Raw genomic sequence first — 17018 nt, forward strand, 5'->3', positions numbered from 1 at the left:
GTCAGTAAAAAGTAACAATGAAGTACCTAAGTCCCAAGTGACTGTGTCTCATTTTTAGACCATTTAATATAGAGCTGTTAAATCTTTCAGTGGGAATATTAGTGTTTAGAGAAAATCCTAAAATGTCCAAGTCTCTGCTTAGTAAAGATTTACTCTGTGGCTTTCCTGTTAGAGGCTTATTTAGCCTGTTTAAAAAATATTAATATATATGATAATGTGGAACACAGTACTACATTGGACAATCATTTCATGGTTGGGCAACTCTGATAGTAGTAGCTATTTAACCGAAATCTTCTATTCTTCCATTTTTGCTCACTGGCCTTAGTTTGTTCTTCCAAAGCTAAGAGAATAAGCCCACTTAGGCACAGTAACTAATAATAGCAATAATAACCAGCACTTATTGAGTACACTTACATGTTGCACCCAACGCTAAGCACTTAAAAATTTTTTTTTTTATTTTGTATTGGGTGTAGTCGATTAACAATGTTGACTAAGCACTCTTAAATACAGTATTTTATTTAATCCTCCCAATAGCCCTGCAAAATAGGGCCTGTTATTGCCTAGATATTTAAAGTCACCCCTGCCTCCTCCCTTCCTTTTCTAAAGTTGGAAAATCTCTAGTGTTCACCGTTCCTGGTATTCGTGAATGTGTAGAACTGCTACTCCTTTCATTGTGCAGTAAGTTCCGTCTCTCAGGGTGCTGTCCAGAATCAATGGATAGATTAGATGTTGTAGGACAGCACTGCTATTATGTAGCATACAGAGGATGTTAGATTTATATTAGTGCACACTAGGATTTAAGTTGATTTTTAAACATTTTTATTACAGTCCTTTTCAAAACAGATGAAAACATGAGTAGAACAAACCCACGCATAGCCATTACCCAGTTTCATTGAAGGTCAACATATGACCAGTCTTGTTTTATCTGTATCCCTGCACGGGGTTATTGGAAAGCACACCCCTCACATTGCCCAGAGAATACAGCAGTGTCTGAGCTTTATTTCTCATTACATGTTTGACTTTGTTTGTCATAGGTTAAGGTCACTCTGATAACTGTCTGATTTGGGACTAATGGGTGTGAGCCTCTCTGGGCTCCTCTGGAAGTAAGACCTTGACTCTGAAGTGCTGTCGTACTTGGGTTGCCTGCTCTGACACACAGCAGAGTGGGTCTAAGTGACAGGGCGGTGGGGGGCAGCTTTCCTGTAGCATCTTTCCTCCCCTGAGTGTCCTCTCCCACGGTCAGATGCCCCTTTTGCAGACCGCCTGGTTTTTATCGAGCATCGCATTCAGCACCTCCTCTTCCTGGCTTCAGTGCTTCTGGCTGTCTTCTCCCTGTGACTGGTTTATTGGTCAGCAATGTCTTTGCTGTACAGACTAGCTTTCCCTAAAATGTATTTCTGGCAGTATATCTACCAACTGTTAATACATCTTTTGAGGAGAAAAGAAGTGGTGCATGGTCAGGAACTTTGGGGAAATCTGGGTGAACTGAGTCAAACGGACTTCTCTTGGTAAGAACTTGCTGGGAGTCTGTTCCAAGCCAGCCTCTGTGCTCTGGGGCCTCTGCGTCTGGCATGCCAGCCCCCAGAGCTTAATCCTGACATCGAATCCTGTGGAACCTAGCTATACTCTCTTGACTCTTGAGTCATGTGATGCTTTATTTACTGTTGTTCAGTTTTTTGTGGGTATACTTTTATTACCTAATGAGTTTATAAAGTTCTCAAGGAAAAAAGCCATATCTTTTCATTTTTTCCTTTTAATATTTATTTATTTGGCCCAGCCGGGTCTTAGTTGCAGCATACGGGATCCTTAGTAGTAGATGTGGGGTCTAGTTCCCCAGCCAGGGGTTGAACCTGGGTCCCCTGCACTGGAAGCACAGAGTCTAGTCACGGGACCACCAAGGAAGTCCTCCTCCTAGTTTTGAAAGTATGTGCTCAGTAATATTTTTGATTAAATAATTTGAACTCAGAGTTGACTAATTTCTCAGCCCAGTGCCATATCTGTGATACCACATTCTTTAATTTCCGTCTTTTATGTTCTCAGTAAAGAAGTGTACACTTAAGTGAGACAGATCAGGGGCTAGAAAACTAAGCCCTCGGGCAAAACCTGGCCTGTCACTTCTCTCCGTAACTGGTTTTATTGGAATGGGCCATGCTTATTTGTTTTAGTATTTTTTGTGGCGTTAGCAGAGCTGAATAGTTATGACAGAGACCATTGGACCCAGATGACTAAAAGATTTACTGTTTGACATTTTATAGAAAAAGTTAACTAGTCTCTGATATCAGAAGCAATACATAGTAAATGTCACTATATTTGATCATATAATACTTGTTTATTCTTGACTCTTAGATGTTGCAAACTTTTATAGTTTGTTAATAATTAAAAACCTAGAGTCTGTTTTTTGGTGGTAGATGTAACAAGTGAATTGATGGGTTTTCAATGTTGTGCCCTTCAGTTCAAACAAAAATTTTATGGTATTTCTACTGTTATAAAGTCTCAAAAGATAGGAAAATGCTTAAGGAAGTAGGGTAAAGCAGTAGTTTACTCAATTATCTCATTTAAGTCCTGTCTTTTCCCTTACTCTTGAGTGACTTTATTTTTGTTAAGTCATACATTCTTTTTCTGGCTTACCTTTGCCTCTCTAGGAATGAAAATTTTGCTACTAGATGACAGTAATGAAATTTCTTCTAAATTTATAATTATTTCCATAGTGAAAATTGCTAGAGTCTGCAGGGAATTCAGGGCTTCCCTTGCGGTTCAGCTGGTAAAGAATCTGCCTGCAGTGTGGGGACCTGGCTTCGATCCCTGGGTTGGGAAGATCCCCAGGAGAAGTGAAAGGCTACCCACTCCAGTATCCTGGCCTGGAGAATTCCGTGGACTGTATAGTCCATGGGGTCACAAAGAGTTGGACACAACTGAGTGACACTTTCAGGGAAGTCAAACCAGAGTTCTATCAACCTAGAGAGGGGTGGGATGGGGAGGGGAGATGGGACTGAGGTTTAAGAAGGAGGGGACATATGTATACCTATGGCTGATTCATGTTGATGTTTGGCAGAAACCGATACAATACTGTAAAGCAATTATCCTCCAATTAAAAAATAAATAAATTTAAAATTAAATGACTAGAGTCCTAAGAAGAATGTAAGTAAAAGGAACTGTTGCAAAAGTAGTATTTACTTATAGAAAATACGGAAAGATTATTATGAAGAAAGTTTAACCGATTCAGTCATCCAGAGAAAAGTACTGCTAATATCTTTGTGGTTTCTTCCAGTGCATAGATCGATGTACTAGTTATACCCTGCATTTTAAATTTAACGTTAGTTCGTGACTGTCTTCCTACTTCATTTGTAGTTTAGAAAAAGACATTTTTACAAAGAAATGTTTCTTTCCATTATTGGAATTATTTTTTAATCACACAAATATCCTCATGTATTTGAAAGAGGTATCCCTCAGAAGGGACTATGCAAGCTATATTAGATTTGCTTTCTTCGCTTTAGGAACATGGTTCTTTATCAAGAATAATAATTTCTTTGGATTGAGTGCTGAAAACTAATGGCTAGTGTTAAATGACTCAGAACTTCTGAAAGAACCCAATAATGTTTTTTTGTTAGAAAAGAGACTCAATTCAAAGACCCAGAACCAAAATAGCCCATTCCCTACCTTTGCAGTAGTATTCTAGGAGAGACTGTTTGGGTTGCAGTGGCTGTATAAATTAGGAGGTTGTGCCTAGAATAGCAAAATTCTAAGCCTGCAGTTTAATCATCCTGCAGCCTTACTGTATGGCACTAGTTAAATGACACAGCTTGCCTTGCCTTTTGTCAGAATCAGAGGCTCTTAATGACTTGTCCCTATTGCTGTGTACGCGCAGTCGGACACCCTGCCCTGCCCTGGTCTGTGTGCGTTCACAACAGCCTCGGTTGCAGGAGGCACTCGTGTCTCCCGATGTGCACACATGCATGTTGTGTGGATTCAGAGACACGCAGGCACAGAAGGGAAAGGTCCATGTTCTTTTGCAAATAGGGCTTTCCTGAATATGCAGATTTTATTTTGAAAAAATTCACAACACTGGCGATTTGAGTGCTCTTGTGTGTTACGCACTATGCGAAGTGCTAGGAATCCCCAGTGGGGATTCAGGGTCCCTGCCCTCACAGAGAAATGGAGTAAAAAGTTACCAGGTTTGAGAACAGATGTGCTTCAGCTAGGAGGAATAGGTGTAAAACCCCTTAAGCTAGGGAGAGCGTTGTTGAGACTTGAGGGTCCTGGAAGGTGCCCCATTAAGTACGTATAGTTGAGGGGTGACCGGACATGACAGTGGAGTCAGTGGGTCAGACTGAGGGGCCTGTGGCTTTGAAGGAGTTCGGCCTTCATCCTTGCTGGGGACCTGCCAAGTGTATTAAATACTTGGCTTTTTAGGAAGATCACAGTTGAATAGAAAACACTTACATTTGCTCATATATAAAGAATTAAATGAGAAAGACGAATTCAGGATGTTGGCTATTTTCAAGAATGAAAAGGGAGAGCTTAGTATATTTATTTGGTGGCAGTTTGTAATGGCTTTACTTTTGAAATTAATAAGAGTTTTCCTTAACAAAGCAACATTAGAGTTTGTTTTCATTCTCAGCTATAGAGTTTATATAGGTTAGAAAGAGGGCAAATGCAGTCATCTGTATGATACTATGTCCTAAGAAAACATATTTGAGTTATAAAGTTATTTAATAATTTAATAATTACCGTCATATATAACGTTTTATAGCTTGCTGCCTCAATAGCTCTGGAATTAATACTTCTCTAATGTGTTTACAGGAGCGACAGAAACAGCTTGAGAGTCTTGGAATATCTCTTCAGTCGTCTGGAATTAAAGTTGGGGACGATAAATGTTTCCTTGTTAATCTGAATGCTGATCCTGCTCTGAATGAACTTCTGGTTTATTACTTAAAGGTGAAGTTGTAGGCTTGTCTGCTGTTTTCCGCTGTGAAATGGAGCAGTATTTCCCAGTATCCTTTCTTTACACTTGGAGAGACATGCATATTCAAAGAGGAGTAGTTAGCAAACTGTTTTTGTTTGCTTCAGCTGGTGTGTAGAAAAATCCTGGGTTTCTGAGACCAGTCTCTTTTTCGTCTTTGAGTGATGTAAATATATTTTTCAACCTAGTAAATGTAAAAAATGGTATTCTGATGTTAACTCCAACAAACTAGGTAGCTTGACTTCTGTCTTTTAGTGTGATTAAAGCGAGGAGTTAAGTAGCTAGCTTGAGCTTGCAGAATGACCTGTAGGCTAGATGGTTTCATCGGCGCTGAAGCTCTGTGGTTTCTGTGCAGCACACCTTTTGGTGAGTGGTCCTGGTATGCGAGAGGAAATGTTCTCCAATATAGTATTGTAAGTAAAATAAAGTAAAAAAAAAAGTCTTTAGGACCACTTGACTTGAAATTCTGTGTTTCCAGTAACTCTTAGGAAAGTTAAAAATTAACTCTTAGGAAAGTTAAACATTTTGGATTGCCAGTTTACAAAAAGAAGAGTAAGTCACTTAGAGGCTGAGAGGGTCAGAGCCTGGAGCAGAAGAAACCAAATATACATTGAAATCTATATGCATTCTGTATATGTATATAGTCATATACATTGAAAGCTATATAGGTTGTTGGACATAGCAGGAAGATGAGACAGCTTCAGGTTAAACGTGAATCAGACACTATAGAAATTATGAGGTGTTCACCAAAATTGCCAAGCCCAGAAGGTAGATGAGTTACTCTGACATGCAGTTAATAAATACTAGGTGGAGAATTTTCCTCTCCTAATACAGGAACTATCTCTGAGGGTTTAACTGAGTTAGTGACTGGGACAGCAAAGATATGAGCTGGTACAGTTGGAAGCACTGTGAGAGTTAGAGATTTGTGTCCTTTCATTTCTAAAGAGACTGAAGAATTCATGATACGTTGGCTGGTTTCCCAGTTTTTATCAGACATACCTGGGGTAATTGCTTTGTAGTGTTTTGATAAGGCCCTGCTATTCTTAAGTATCTTGTATCAGGCTTTATTACTCTGTGCATTAAATTATGTCTCTAATGCATACGCTCACGTGAGCAGGCTCAGGTGCTGTGGGCAGTGGGTCAGAGCAGGGGTGGGAGGGAGACGCACCGAGTTTCTGCTCCAGCACTTCTTGCTTGACAGATGTTTTTCTCTCAAGGCCTTTACCCCCGTAGTCTACAGATTCCTCCTCTATAAATGGAAGTTTTCTCTGTCTGGCTACCTCACAGACTTCTTGGAGGCTTAAATGGGAGTTGACCTATAGAAGCATTTTATAAACGGAAGCCCTACTGACATATACATTATCCCACATACCAGTTTCTCACTTGATCCTCTGGTACTTTGTTATATTAGCCTTGTCCTTTGGGAAAGAATGACGGGTTAGCACATCTCTCACTATGCTTCTGACAGTGTTGGCAGCTTTTTGTGTTAGAATTTCAGCTGGGGATACTCAGGCTTCAGGAGAGATGCAGTATTCGTATGGGACTTAAGTATTTTGCCCTTTAGATCTTCAGAACTGTGAGTTCTTTTTCTCTTCTGACGTGATGAAGTTCAAATTAGAACACACAAACACGTACAGTCAATATGAAAAAAAAAACCCAATTCCTATCTGTTTCTTCACTAAAAAAATTACACAAAGAAACTATTTAAAGACTGTTGGAGGGCAGTCAAAATATTTCTGGCCATCTTGTGAAGAGGTGTTGGGACTCTGATTCAGACTGTGCGGTCAACCCTGCTTTGGCAAAGTCTGAGGCAGTGTTGGTTTCTTACTGCCCAGGCTGAACCCATGATGAGAGTATATTCATGACAAAGCACATTCAAAAGGATGACCTCCGTCCAAGAACAGTTCTGCTTCAGTAGAGTGACACCACGATGTGGGAGAGGAATTCAGAGGCTGAGTGGTCTTTGTTTCTCTGCTGTCGCATTCCCATGTCAGTGTAGATGCTGGCCAGATGGCTTCACATCACTGAGTGACTTTGGGCGCCCCGTCTGTAAAATGAGGCCACTGGACTAAATTACCTCTAACATTCTTTCTACTTCCAAGTTGAATGGTTCTCTTCCAGAATAGAATCCTCTGTTTATCTGTTCTGTCCAGAATTGGCAGAAGCAAGGTATGGAGGCCAAACTCTAAGCAGAACGTAACTCATGGGGTCTTTCTGCATCTTAGCTGTATAGACAGGCAGCTCTTGTGTGGCATGGTTCCAGCCTTCACAAATTCCAGCTGACTCGATTTAAGAAATAATGTTGACACTGTGGTCATTCATGCGATTCTAGATGCACAGCCAGAGGAAGTTAGTGAAGGTGAACTTACGGGTGTAAATGAGGAAGGTGGTTGTGACGAGAAGAATGCAGATGTTGCGAAGGGTTAGGCTTAAGCCAAAGAGCACGTCACGTGAGAGGAACTCTTGGGGATACTTCGCAACATTGAAAGCCCAAAGGATAAAGTGGTAGAGGCATGAAGGAGTACGGCGGTTCACCAAGGTGTGGAAAGTATCCTCACTCCATGTTGTCAGTTATATGTTGAAAAGGAAAAGGCAAGCACTGTTCCAGCTACGCTCAGTAAGCCTTATATGTGTATATATATAGGTGGTGGTTGTTGGTTTGTCTGCTCACTCTTGGCTGTGCTGGGCCATTGCTGCTGGGCTCTTTTCTCTAGTTGCAGCGGGCAGGAGCTGCCCTCTGGCTGGGGCACACTGGCTTTCGTTGTGCTGGCTTCTCTTGTTGCAGCGCGTGGACTCTAGACCACGGGCTCAGTAGTTTCGGCTCATGGGCTTAGTTGCTCCCAGGCATGTGGGATCTTCTTAGATCAGGGATCAGACCTGTGTCTCCTGCATTGGCAGGTGGATGCTTTACCACTGAGCCACCAGGGAGGCCCTCGATAAGCTTTTAACAAAGAAATAAAATGCTTTCAATTTTAGTGTTTCCAATATTCTAAGTGACACTGTACTAAATAAGTATTAGTTTCATTGTTTTTTCATTGCCCTCTACATTATAGCAGTAAGAGAATTCTGCATGTTTTTATAGTTTTAATTGTCACAGAATGATTGCCGTTTTCCCCACGGATGGTTAAGATCGCCTTGCTCACTTATTTTTCACAGTCCTGCCTTTTTCTGCAAAGCGAGGCCTGCCTGATAAGGCTGAGCGACCGTACAGAGCGTCCATGTGCTGTTCTTCTGCTCACGGGGTGGGAAGAGCCTTCCTGTGAAGTATGTCACTCTCTACCTCTCTCTTTTCAGGCTTCATTGATCAAAGGAATTGTAACCTCAAATGAGACACTTAAGTTGGCATTTATAATGTAAACTGTACATTTGGGATCATGTCTTTTATCTCTAATGGCACAATGCCTGCCTAAATGTAATATTTGTTGAAAAAAGAAATAGTTTTCCTTCTATAATTTGGATTAGACCATTGCTGTTTGGGGGCTTCCCTGGTGGCTCACTGGTAAAGATTCTGCCTGAAGTGCAGGAGACCCGGGTTCCATCCCTGGGTTGGGAAGATCCCCAGGAAAAGGAAATGACAACCCACTCCAGTATTCTTGCCTGGAGAATCCCACAGACGGGAGCCTGGCAGGCCATGTCCATGGAGTCTTAAAGAGTCAGACACGACTGAAGCAACCTAGCACAACAACAGCTTTGCTATTTAGTATTTTACCTCTGATAGTTTTTGTTCTTAATTCAGTTTATCGCCTGATACTTAGCAGCATCCCCTGTGTATCATGGGCTGTGCTTGTTGTTGAAGATGCAGGAGTCCTGTATAGGTTGCTGCCTAAATAGCAGGAGAACAACGCTTACATGATAGTAAATTGAGGTGCTATCTCTAGATGTAGCTGGGGGTTCAGAGAAGGGAGAAGTCAGTGTAGGCTACTAGTGAAACCTGTGAGGAGAGGAAGAGGTCAGAAGTAAGTACTGAAGGTATTAAAGAGAGCATTCTGGCAAAGAGAACAAAAGCAGGGGCAGAGACATGCGCGTGAACCCGAGTGCAGTCTTGGGGTGTGGCAGTTGGGGGTGGTTCTACTTCACACTGCAGTCTAGGGGGTAGTTCAGAGCTTTTTCTGCATTTCAACCCCCAAGGACGAAAAGGCTTCCACAGTCACAGTTAGGATTCCTGCTGGGATTTCTCATGGGAGGAGGAAAGGGATTGCATGTAGAAATAGCCTAAGCCAACTTTGGGTCTTTGGAAAAGACTGATGCTGGGAGGCATTGGGGGCAGGAGGAGAAGGGGACGGCAGAGGATGAGATGGATGGATGGCATCACCGACTCGATGGACATAAGTTTGGGTGAACTCTGGGAGTTGGTGGTGGATGGGGAAGCCTGGCGTGCCGCAATTCATGGGGTCGCGAAGAGTCAACACAACTGAGCGACGGAACTGAACTGAAGGGCTTTGGTGGGGGTGGGGGGGGTGTTTGTTTTTTTAGGCGATCCCAGGCTCTTTTGCTCTTTGGGCTCTCTTTGTTTCTCCCTTTGGAACTTCTCTCCACCTTGTAGTGGGTATGTTAAGACAGAGGGGAAAGATGGGAGATGGGTGTGGAACGGATTCCTTTAGCCTGCTACTGAACGTCACTAAAACATTCCTCGTAGTTGACACCTGGTCAAGCCCCGGTCTCTGGATTAGGAAGGTCAATCCAGGGATTGACCAGGAAGCCTCAGCCAAAATTGAGGAGTAGACATTGGCCGGGAGTGTCCCTGTGTTTCTCGTATATATTCCCTGAGGACTGAACCAGATACCAGAATGCAGTTCTGATCCCAGCTCTTTATTTCCTTGGAAACCCCATTGCAGTGCACTTGAGAGAAGAAACCCCCAGAAGAGGGAAAGTGAAAATAATGGAAGGGAAGAGGCCATTTTATTAGACTGGGATCCCAGAAGAGATGGGAAGAATTGGAACCAAGAGTGTAATTAGCGGGCTGTGGACAAAGGAGGAGAGAATCACTTTCCTCTGAATCTGAGGGGAATGCTAAGGGAAATGGTTGTTCATTTATCTTTCTTTTGTTTTTACTTAATGGCTCAGTGTAGCAGGCCTGTGTTACATGCTTGGAATACAGTGGTGAGGCGGTAGGTTGCAGGACAGGCTATCCTCTGCTGTCTCAGCATCTCCATGCTAGCTGTGGAAATGGACAGTAAACCCACAGTCAGTGCTATGTAAGGAATTCAGGCATGAGAGTAAGACGGTGGTTCTTTCTCATTGTGCTCCGTATACACCTCTCTGAGGATGTGCCCTTAAAAGCTGAGGTAGAAATGATCAGAAATTACCAATATGACGATCAGGGGAGGAACTGTTCAGGCAGAGGAAGCGGTCAGTGTGCTCAAAGAATGGTGAAAGGCCTGTGTGGGTGGATCATGCTCCAGGAGAGGCAGAGTGCCGGGACCTGGGGTAGAAGTAGCAGCTAGGGGCCAGATCGCAGAAGGTTTGTAGCCTGGGTGAGAATTTGAACTTCGTAGAAGTTCAAAGGGAAGCCACTAGATGATTCTCAGTAGGGGGATTGTGTGATCAGCTCTTGATGGTGGAAGTAGGTGGGCTGCGATGGGAAGGAAGTGGAGAAGCGATAGAAGGCTCTTGTATTCACCTGGCTTCCCTGGTGGCTCAGCAGCAAAGAATTTGCCTGTCAGTGCAGGAGACTCAGGTTTCACCCCTGAGTCGAGACGGTCCCCTGGAGAAGGAAGTATGAACCAACGCCAGTATTCTTGCCTGGGAAATCTCACGGACAGAGGAGCCTGGCAGGCTACCATCTGTGTCGCCAAGACTTAGACACAACTTAGCGACTCAACAACAACAGCACGATATTCACCCAGGCCAGAGACTAGGATGTGATAGTGGAGGTGGGAAGTGAGCTGAGTCTTGATACGTGTCAGAGGGAGCGTCTGAGAGGATTTTGTGATTGACTTGGGGCTGGAAGTAGGCTGGTAAGACAGAGAGAAGACTGCAGGGACAGCATCTGAGCTTTTTCACTTGAGCAGCTGGGTGGTGGTTGGGCCCTTGGTATTGGGGAAGGGAATACACTCAGTGGGGTGGGGAGGGGTGGAAGCAAAAGTTCTGCTTTGGCCCTTTAACTTTCAAATTTCGTTAGACATCCAAATTGTACCAACTGGGCAAGAAATAATGGTGCCTGCGTCTAGGATAGAGGTGGTGGAGGTGGGAAAATGGTGGAACTAAAGTCTGTAGTTCCTGGGTGGTGATTTTGGATAGATAGGCAGAGACATTGATATGTATTTAAAGCCTGTTGGGCTGGATGAGATCATTGTGGCCAGTGGTTAGCAACTTACTTCCATGGGTTAAATCTTGCCCCCTGCTTGTTTTCTTATGACTCAGGAGCCAAGAGTAGTGTTTGCATTTTTTAAACGGTTGGGGGAAAAAATCAAAAGAGTCATAACATTCTGGACATGTGAAAACTGTATGACATTCAGATTTCAGTGCTCATAGGTAAATTTTTGGGGAAATAGCCATACGTGTGCTTTTGTGTATTGCCTGGCTGCTTTCACACAATGGGACAGAATTGAGTGATTGTGTATGACTCACAGAGCCTAAAATATTTCACATCTGACCCCTGAACTAGATGTATAGGAGCAGTGGGCTTAGGAACAGATCCCAGTCATATCAGCATTTAAGTGCAGTCAAAAGTTGAAGCACAGAAGAGGGGGCTCGATTTTTATGTCCGTTTTTTTTTTCAGTTACTTGCCAAAAAGTGACCCTGGTGGTTGGGGCTTAGAGAATTGAGAAGTTGGGGGTATACGGTAAGAAGAACGCATCTGCTGTCTGCCGTATCTTTTATGAGGTCTTGGGAGACCACGTGATTTTAAAAAATAATTCAAACTCCTTGTCTTTGAATAGCTCTTTATCTTTGTCGATACATCTTGATTGGGACCAGGTCGGTGATGTACAACTTGGGTAACTGTAGTTTTCAGATCCGTATTTTTGGTACTTCATTGACACATCCTTTGTCGTCTCCTCCTTCTGTGTTCAGTCTTTCTAAGCATTAAGGTCTTCTCCAGTGAGTCAGGTCTTCACATGAGGTGGTCAAAGTACCAGAGCTTCAGCTTCAGTATCACTGACTCAATGGACATGAATTTGAGCAAGCTCTGGAAGTTGGTGATGGACAGGGAAGCCTGGCGTGCTCTAGTTCAAGGGGTTACAAAGAGTCAAACACGACTGAGGAACTGAATTGAATTGATACTTGGTTCAGGCTTTGAAGTAGGATAGAATATTTTGAATCAAGATTGCAATGGAAAATAAAGAATATAGTATAGCCATTAACATAAGCCTGTAGTTTTTAGGTTTAAAAGTTATGTAACTCAATTCAGTGCCTTATTCCTTATAAGGAAATGTAACTTGTATAATGAATATAAGAGAAAGCCAGGAATTCCCCCTACTATTCTATTTGCTTAAAAAATCTTTTAGCTAAGGTCATGGGTAGAGAGCTGAGAGTTTAAGGTAATATACTAGAGCTGAGAGTAGACAATTTCAGTTTGTGTACGTGCAAGAATGCAGTATTAATCAGTGAATTTGATTCTTTTATAGGAACATACACTGATAGGTTCAGCAAATTCCCAAGATATCCAGCTGTGTGGCATGGGAATTCTTCCTGAGCATTGTATCATAGACATCACACCAGAAGGCCAGGTTGTGCTGACTCCTCAAAAGAACACCAGGTAATGTACTTTATTTAGTGTTAATGTCACAGTAATTTTTAAGATGAAGAAAGTACACTAACTGAGGGTGGTATAAGGTCGTTTGGCCTTGTTTTTGGCTTTTACGTCCACTTAATGAAGATAGATAGTTACCAAGTCCTTAATAGTTACCTTTTTGTTTCTTTTTTCACATTTATTTTTAATTGGAGAAAAATTGCTTTACAATGTTGTGTGGGTTTCTGCCATACAACAATGTGAATCAGCCATAAGTATACATATGTCCACTCCTCCTTGAGCTTTCTGCGTGCACCCTACCCCAGCCCGCCCCCTTGGCTGTCATGGGCCGTGGAGCTGAGCTCCCTGTGTTCCGCAGCAGCTGCCCACTAGCGGTCTGTTTTACACGTGGTAATGCGTGTGTTTCAACGCTACTCTCTCAGTTTGGCCCTCCTCTCCTTCCCACACTGTGGCCACAAGCCTGTTTGCTGTCTGTGTCTCCATTGCCGCCCTGCAAATAGGTTCATCAGTACCATTTTTCTAGATTCCATACGTGTGTGTTAATGCGCAGTATTTGTTTTTCTGACATGCTTCACTCTGTGTAACAGGCTCTAGGTTAACTTTCTAATATCGCTTAAACCTATCCTTCCTCTCTGTAGATACCAACGTCACCTCATTTAAATGAGGCCTCCATCATCAAATCTTGTTGTTGTTTTTTTTTTTTTTTTACCATGCTGTGTGTGATTTGTGGTATCCTGATTTACCGATTAGGGATTGAACTGAGGCCCCAGGAAGTGCAAGTGCAGAGTCCTAACCATTAGACCATCAGGGAATTCCTCCCTGCCCCCCGATCAAATCCGGATTGGAATCCATGCCAGCAGCCTGGTCTTCTTTCCGGTCCATGCTGTGTGCAGCCAGATGGCTTCTGGGTCTTCTTGATACAAAGGCCTTTACGCCCCTCCTGTTTATCTCCGCTTCTCTGCACCTGCCGTTCCTCTGGCCAGCTAACCCCTGTTTGACCTTCCAGGTTAAGCTCTGTCATTATCTACTTGAGTCTGAAATAAGGGCCCCCCAGCGCGTGTTCCTAGGGCACCCTGTGCTTCCTGTCCCGTTAGCACTTCATGCGAGCACTTCATGTTAGCACTTCTTGTGAGCTGCTCGCCGCTGTTACCACATGGGCCTGGGGGTCCTTTGAGGACGAGGACCTTTGTTTTTTGATTTTCTACCCTTATCACGTAATGTCAGACTAATATTAGAGGACGAAACGGCAACCTACTCCAGTATTCTTACCTGAAAAATTCCATGGATAGAGGAGCCTGGTGGGCTGTATAGTCCATGGGGTTGAACACTATCGAGCCCACGCACCAGACTGATAATACAAGCGCTTAATAAGTGACGAAAAGGCATAACATTATACAAAGTATCTGTCGGTTTGTCCCCTTCAGCTTTATGAGTGTTATTGTCCTGTTGTGTAACTGTCTATATAACTATTATACGTGATGGTTAGTTGATATACTGATCTTCTGAATGCTGATTCAGCATCATATAAAAAAATCATTAATATCATCACTGATTTCACCCATAAAGTCTTTAAATGTTTGGAAACTATCAAGCTCATGGTGAAGGATGCAAATGAGGAAGAAAAAAAAGAGCATAACCTGCTTGGCACAGGCGTGCTATTCTCCCATCAAATAGTCTCACAGACACCAACCCCAGGGAAGGTTACTCTGAGGCTGTGGCGGAATAAGATGGAACAGGTCATATCATAATTTTGTCTCAGCAGAGACAAAAACCAAGGTCACTGTGTGCTCACTCAGTCATGTCTCTCTCTTTGCGACCCCATGGACTGTATCCCTCCAGGTTCCTCTGTTCATAGAATTTTCTAGGCAAGAATACTAGAGCAGGTTGCCATTTCTTCCTGCAGGGGATCTTTCTGACCCAGGGACTGAGCTCGCGTCTTTTTGCGTCCCCTGCATTGGCAGGCAGATTCTTTATCACTAGAGTCCCCTGGGAAGCCCACGGTCACTATGCCACACCCAAAATACCAGACACCTTCTCTCAGCCGATGTGAGTGACTGTTTCTTTACCAGTTACAACTTCATCTTCGTCTCCCTCTGTGAATAAGATTTTCGACAAACCCAACCATAGAATTAGTCCTGCTCTCCGACAGCATCCAATATATACAGGATTCCCACCTCCTCAGACCATTGCCTAGGTTGTCCAGCTGAAGCCCATTCCTTGCAGCAACACCCCCCCCTCCCCATTTTCCCTTTGCTGACACCCCCAGGCTTCCTGTGGTGAATTCTCCCTTGGTATGAGTGATAAACCTAACTGTCTCAACTACGGGAGTGTTCCTGGTGGTCTTTGGTTGGAGGACATCGACACAAATTTCCTAAAACTCTAATTTTCACTTGAAAGCTTGACAACAAATACTGTCAATTACTGTGGTCAAAGTGACAGGCTGCCTTTGTTCATTTTCAAGAAAATGTGCCAGAAAATCACTTGGTGTGCGTCTTTGCTCGGGACAGTTGTCATACTTTGGTGTGCTTCAGCACGGCACTTCATATGCTTCTCATGTCGTCACCGCGAATGCTTTAAGAAGCTGTGTACTACTCAAGGGTCAAGATTTACCAAAAGTAGTAATTTAGAAATTTTATCTTCATAAATTTACTTTTACTTTTTAATTAAAAAAATTTTTGTTGGCGTACAGTTGATTTTTACTCCTTCATCAAGGACCTTTTCAAATGAAACATTTTTAAAAACTGTCAATGCACAGCAGTGAGTAGCCCAGTGACTGCTAATAAGGGTTTGATGCCATTGCCTTGATCTGTGCAAAAACACCAATAGTTTTATTCTCTGCCAACGCAAATGACAGTGCAGTGGAAAATGGCAGGTTAGTGTTGTTACACAAGTAAATTTGATCTTTGGGACCTCCTGCAGACCGCACTTTGAGAACTGTTATTATAGTCATGCTTTTATTTATTAACTGCTGGAGCTTTAGAAAATAAGCCTGTATATGTGTTTGCCTTTAATTAAACTCCTCACTGTATTTAAGGAATTTGTGTTATACAGGCTAAACTCTGCTAATTTCAGTAGGCCCCCTTTTGTCAAAACCCTATTTTTTGAGCTCATGCTTTGAATAAATCAGACTATAGGAACATAGAGACCAATTTGCCTTTAGTGTTTAAAGCCCACATGGAGCTTTCCTGGTAGCTCAGTGGTAGAGAATCCACCTGCCAATGCAGGAGACACAGGTTCGATCCCTGGTCTGGGAAGATTCCACATCCCACGTGGCAGCCGAGCCCGTGTGCCACAGCCACTGAGCCTGTGCTCTAGAGTCTGGGAGGTGCAACTGCTGAGCCCCCACGCTGCACCTGCCGAAGCCCTCACCCTGCAGCCTGTGCTCCTCAGCAAGAGAAGCCGCCCCGAGGAGAAGCCCACGCACAGAACAGAGTAGTCCCTGCCCGCCACAACCAGAGAAAGCCCTCGCAGCAGCGGGGGCCCAGCACAGCAGGAACCAATGTTCAAAAGCTGTTACAAGCCCACGTGGTGAGCGGAGTCTAGATGGAGAATAAGGTTCTGTGTCTGTGCATGTACGTTAAAAATAACTGTCTGTACAAAGCCAGATGAATGCTCTAGGAATTTAAAGATTTTACGGTAATATAGGCTGGAGTGACTGAGGAAGTGGAAATCAAACCGGGCTTTGGACAAATCAAACAGCTTTTTTGAGGAATCAAACTGAGTTGAGACTCAGGGGGATGAAGAGGAGCAGGAGCCCTCTTCCCGGTTATAGCAGTGGGACAGCCCTCACTTTGGAGGAAAGGAAAATCATTGTTCAGGGGACAGCGCGTAACACCCTCCCCCCGTTTTTGATTTTTCTGGAGTTGAGAATTCACTGGAACAGGGAAAGAAGGAGATTAAGAGGGTTTCCTTTTGCACGGCCTTTAATGTCAAGTTAAAGACCTTTATCCTCTAAGCAGGTGAGTCATTCAGGGGGAGAGACGTGACGACAGAGATATTCCTGTAATGCCAGCCTTATAGTGGTATATGTGGTTTTCTATTTAGTTCCCACCCCTCTGAAGTTTTCCCTTGATAATCTTCTACCTGCCGTTTCTGTGTTGAACTCCATTGTCAGGGCGAGCAGTCCAGTGGATCTTACAACTCTTCTGTATTGATAGGATATGGGCATTTTTCTGTGCTATGGGAAGTTAAGAATTGAGCAGCTCCCATTTCTTATTACTGCCCCTGTAGGTAGTTCTGAGTTTAGTTGGTTGATGGGCTTTTTCTGTCTGTGTAGATTGGACATGCTTGCTCCAGCTGTCGTGTACCCTGCCACTTTCTCTGTATCATCAGCCGCAATGGTTCCGTATTTACTCCTTAATATG

General features: G+C 43.3%; 1 protein-coding gene across 1 annotated transcript in view; it reads left to right on the forward strand.

The window, feature by feature from the left end:
• Positions 1 to 17018, forward strand: part of KIF13B (kinesin family member 13B) — a 205727-nt gene that overhangs the window by 99404 nt on the left and 89305 nt on the right. The window contains 2 exon segments of the mRNA XM_018051853.1: positions 4801 to 4935; positions 12530 to 12660. Coding sequence (XP_017907342.1) covers positions 4801 to 4935; positions 12530 to 12660 — 266 coding nt within the window.

The sequence above is a fragment of the Capra hircus genome, chromosome 8 (assembly GCF_001704415.2).
Source record: "Capra hircus breed San Clemente chromosome 8, ASM170441v1, whole genome shotgun sequence".
In the NCBI taxonomy this organism is placed as follows: Eukaryota; Metazoa; Chordata; class Mammalia; order Artiodactyla; family Bovidae; genus Capra; species Capra hircus.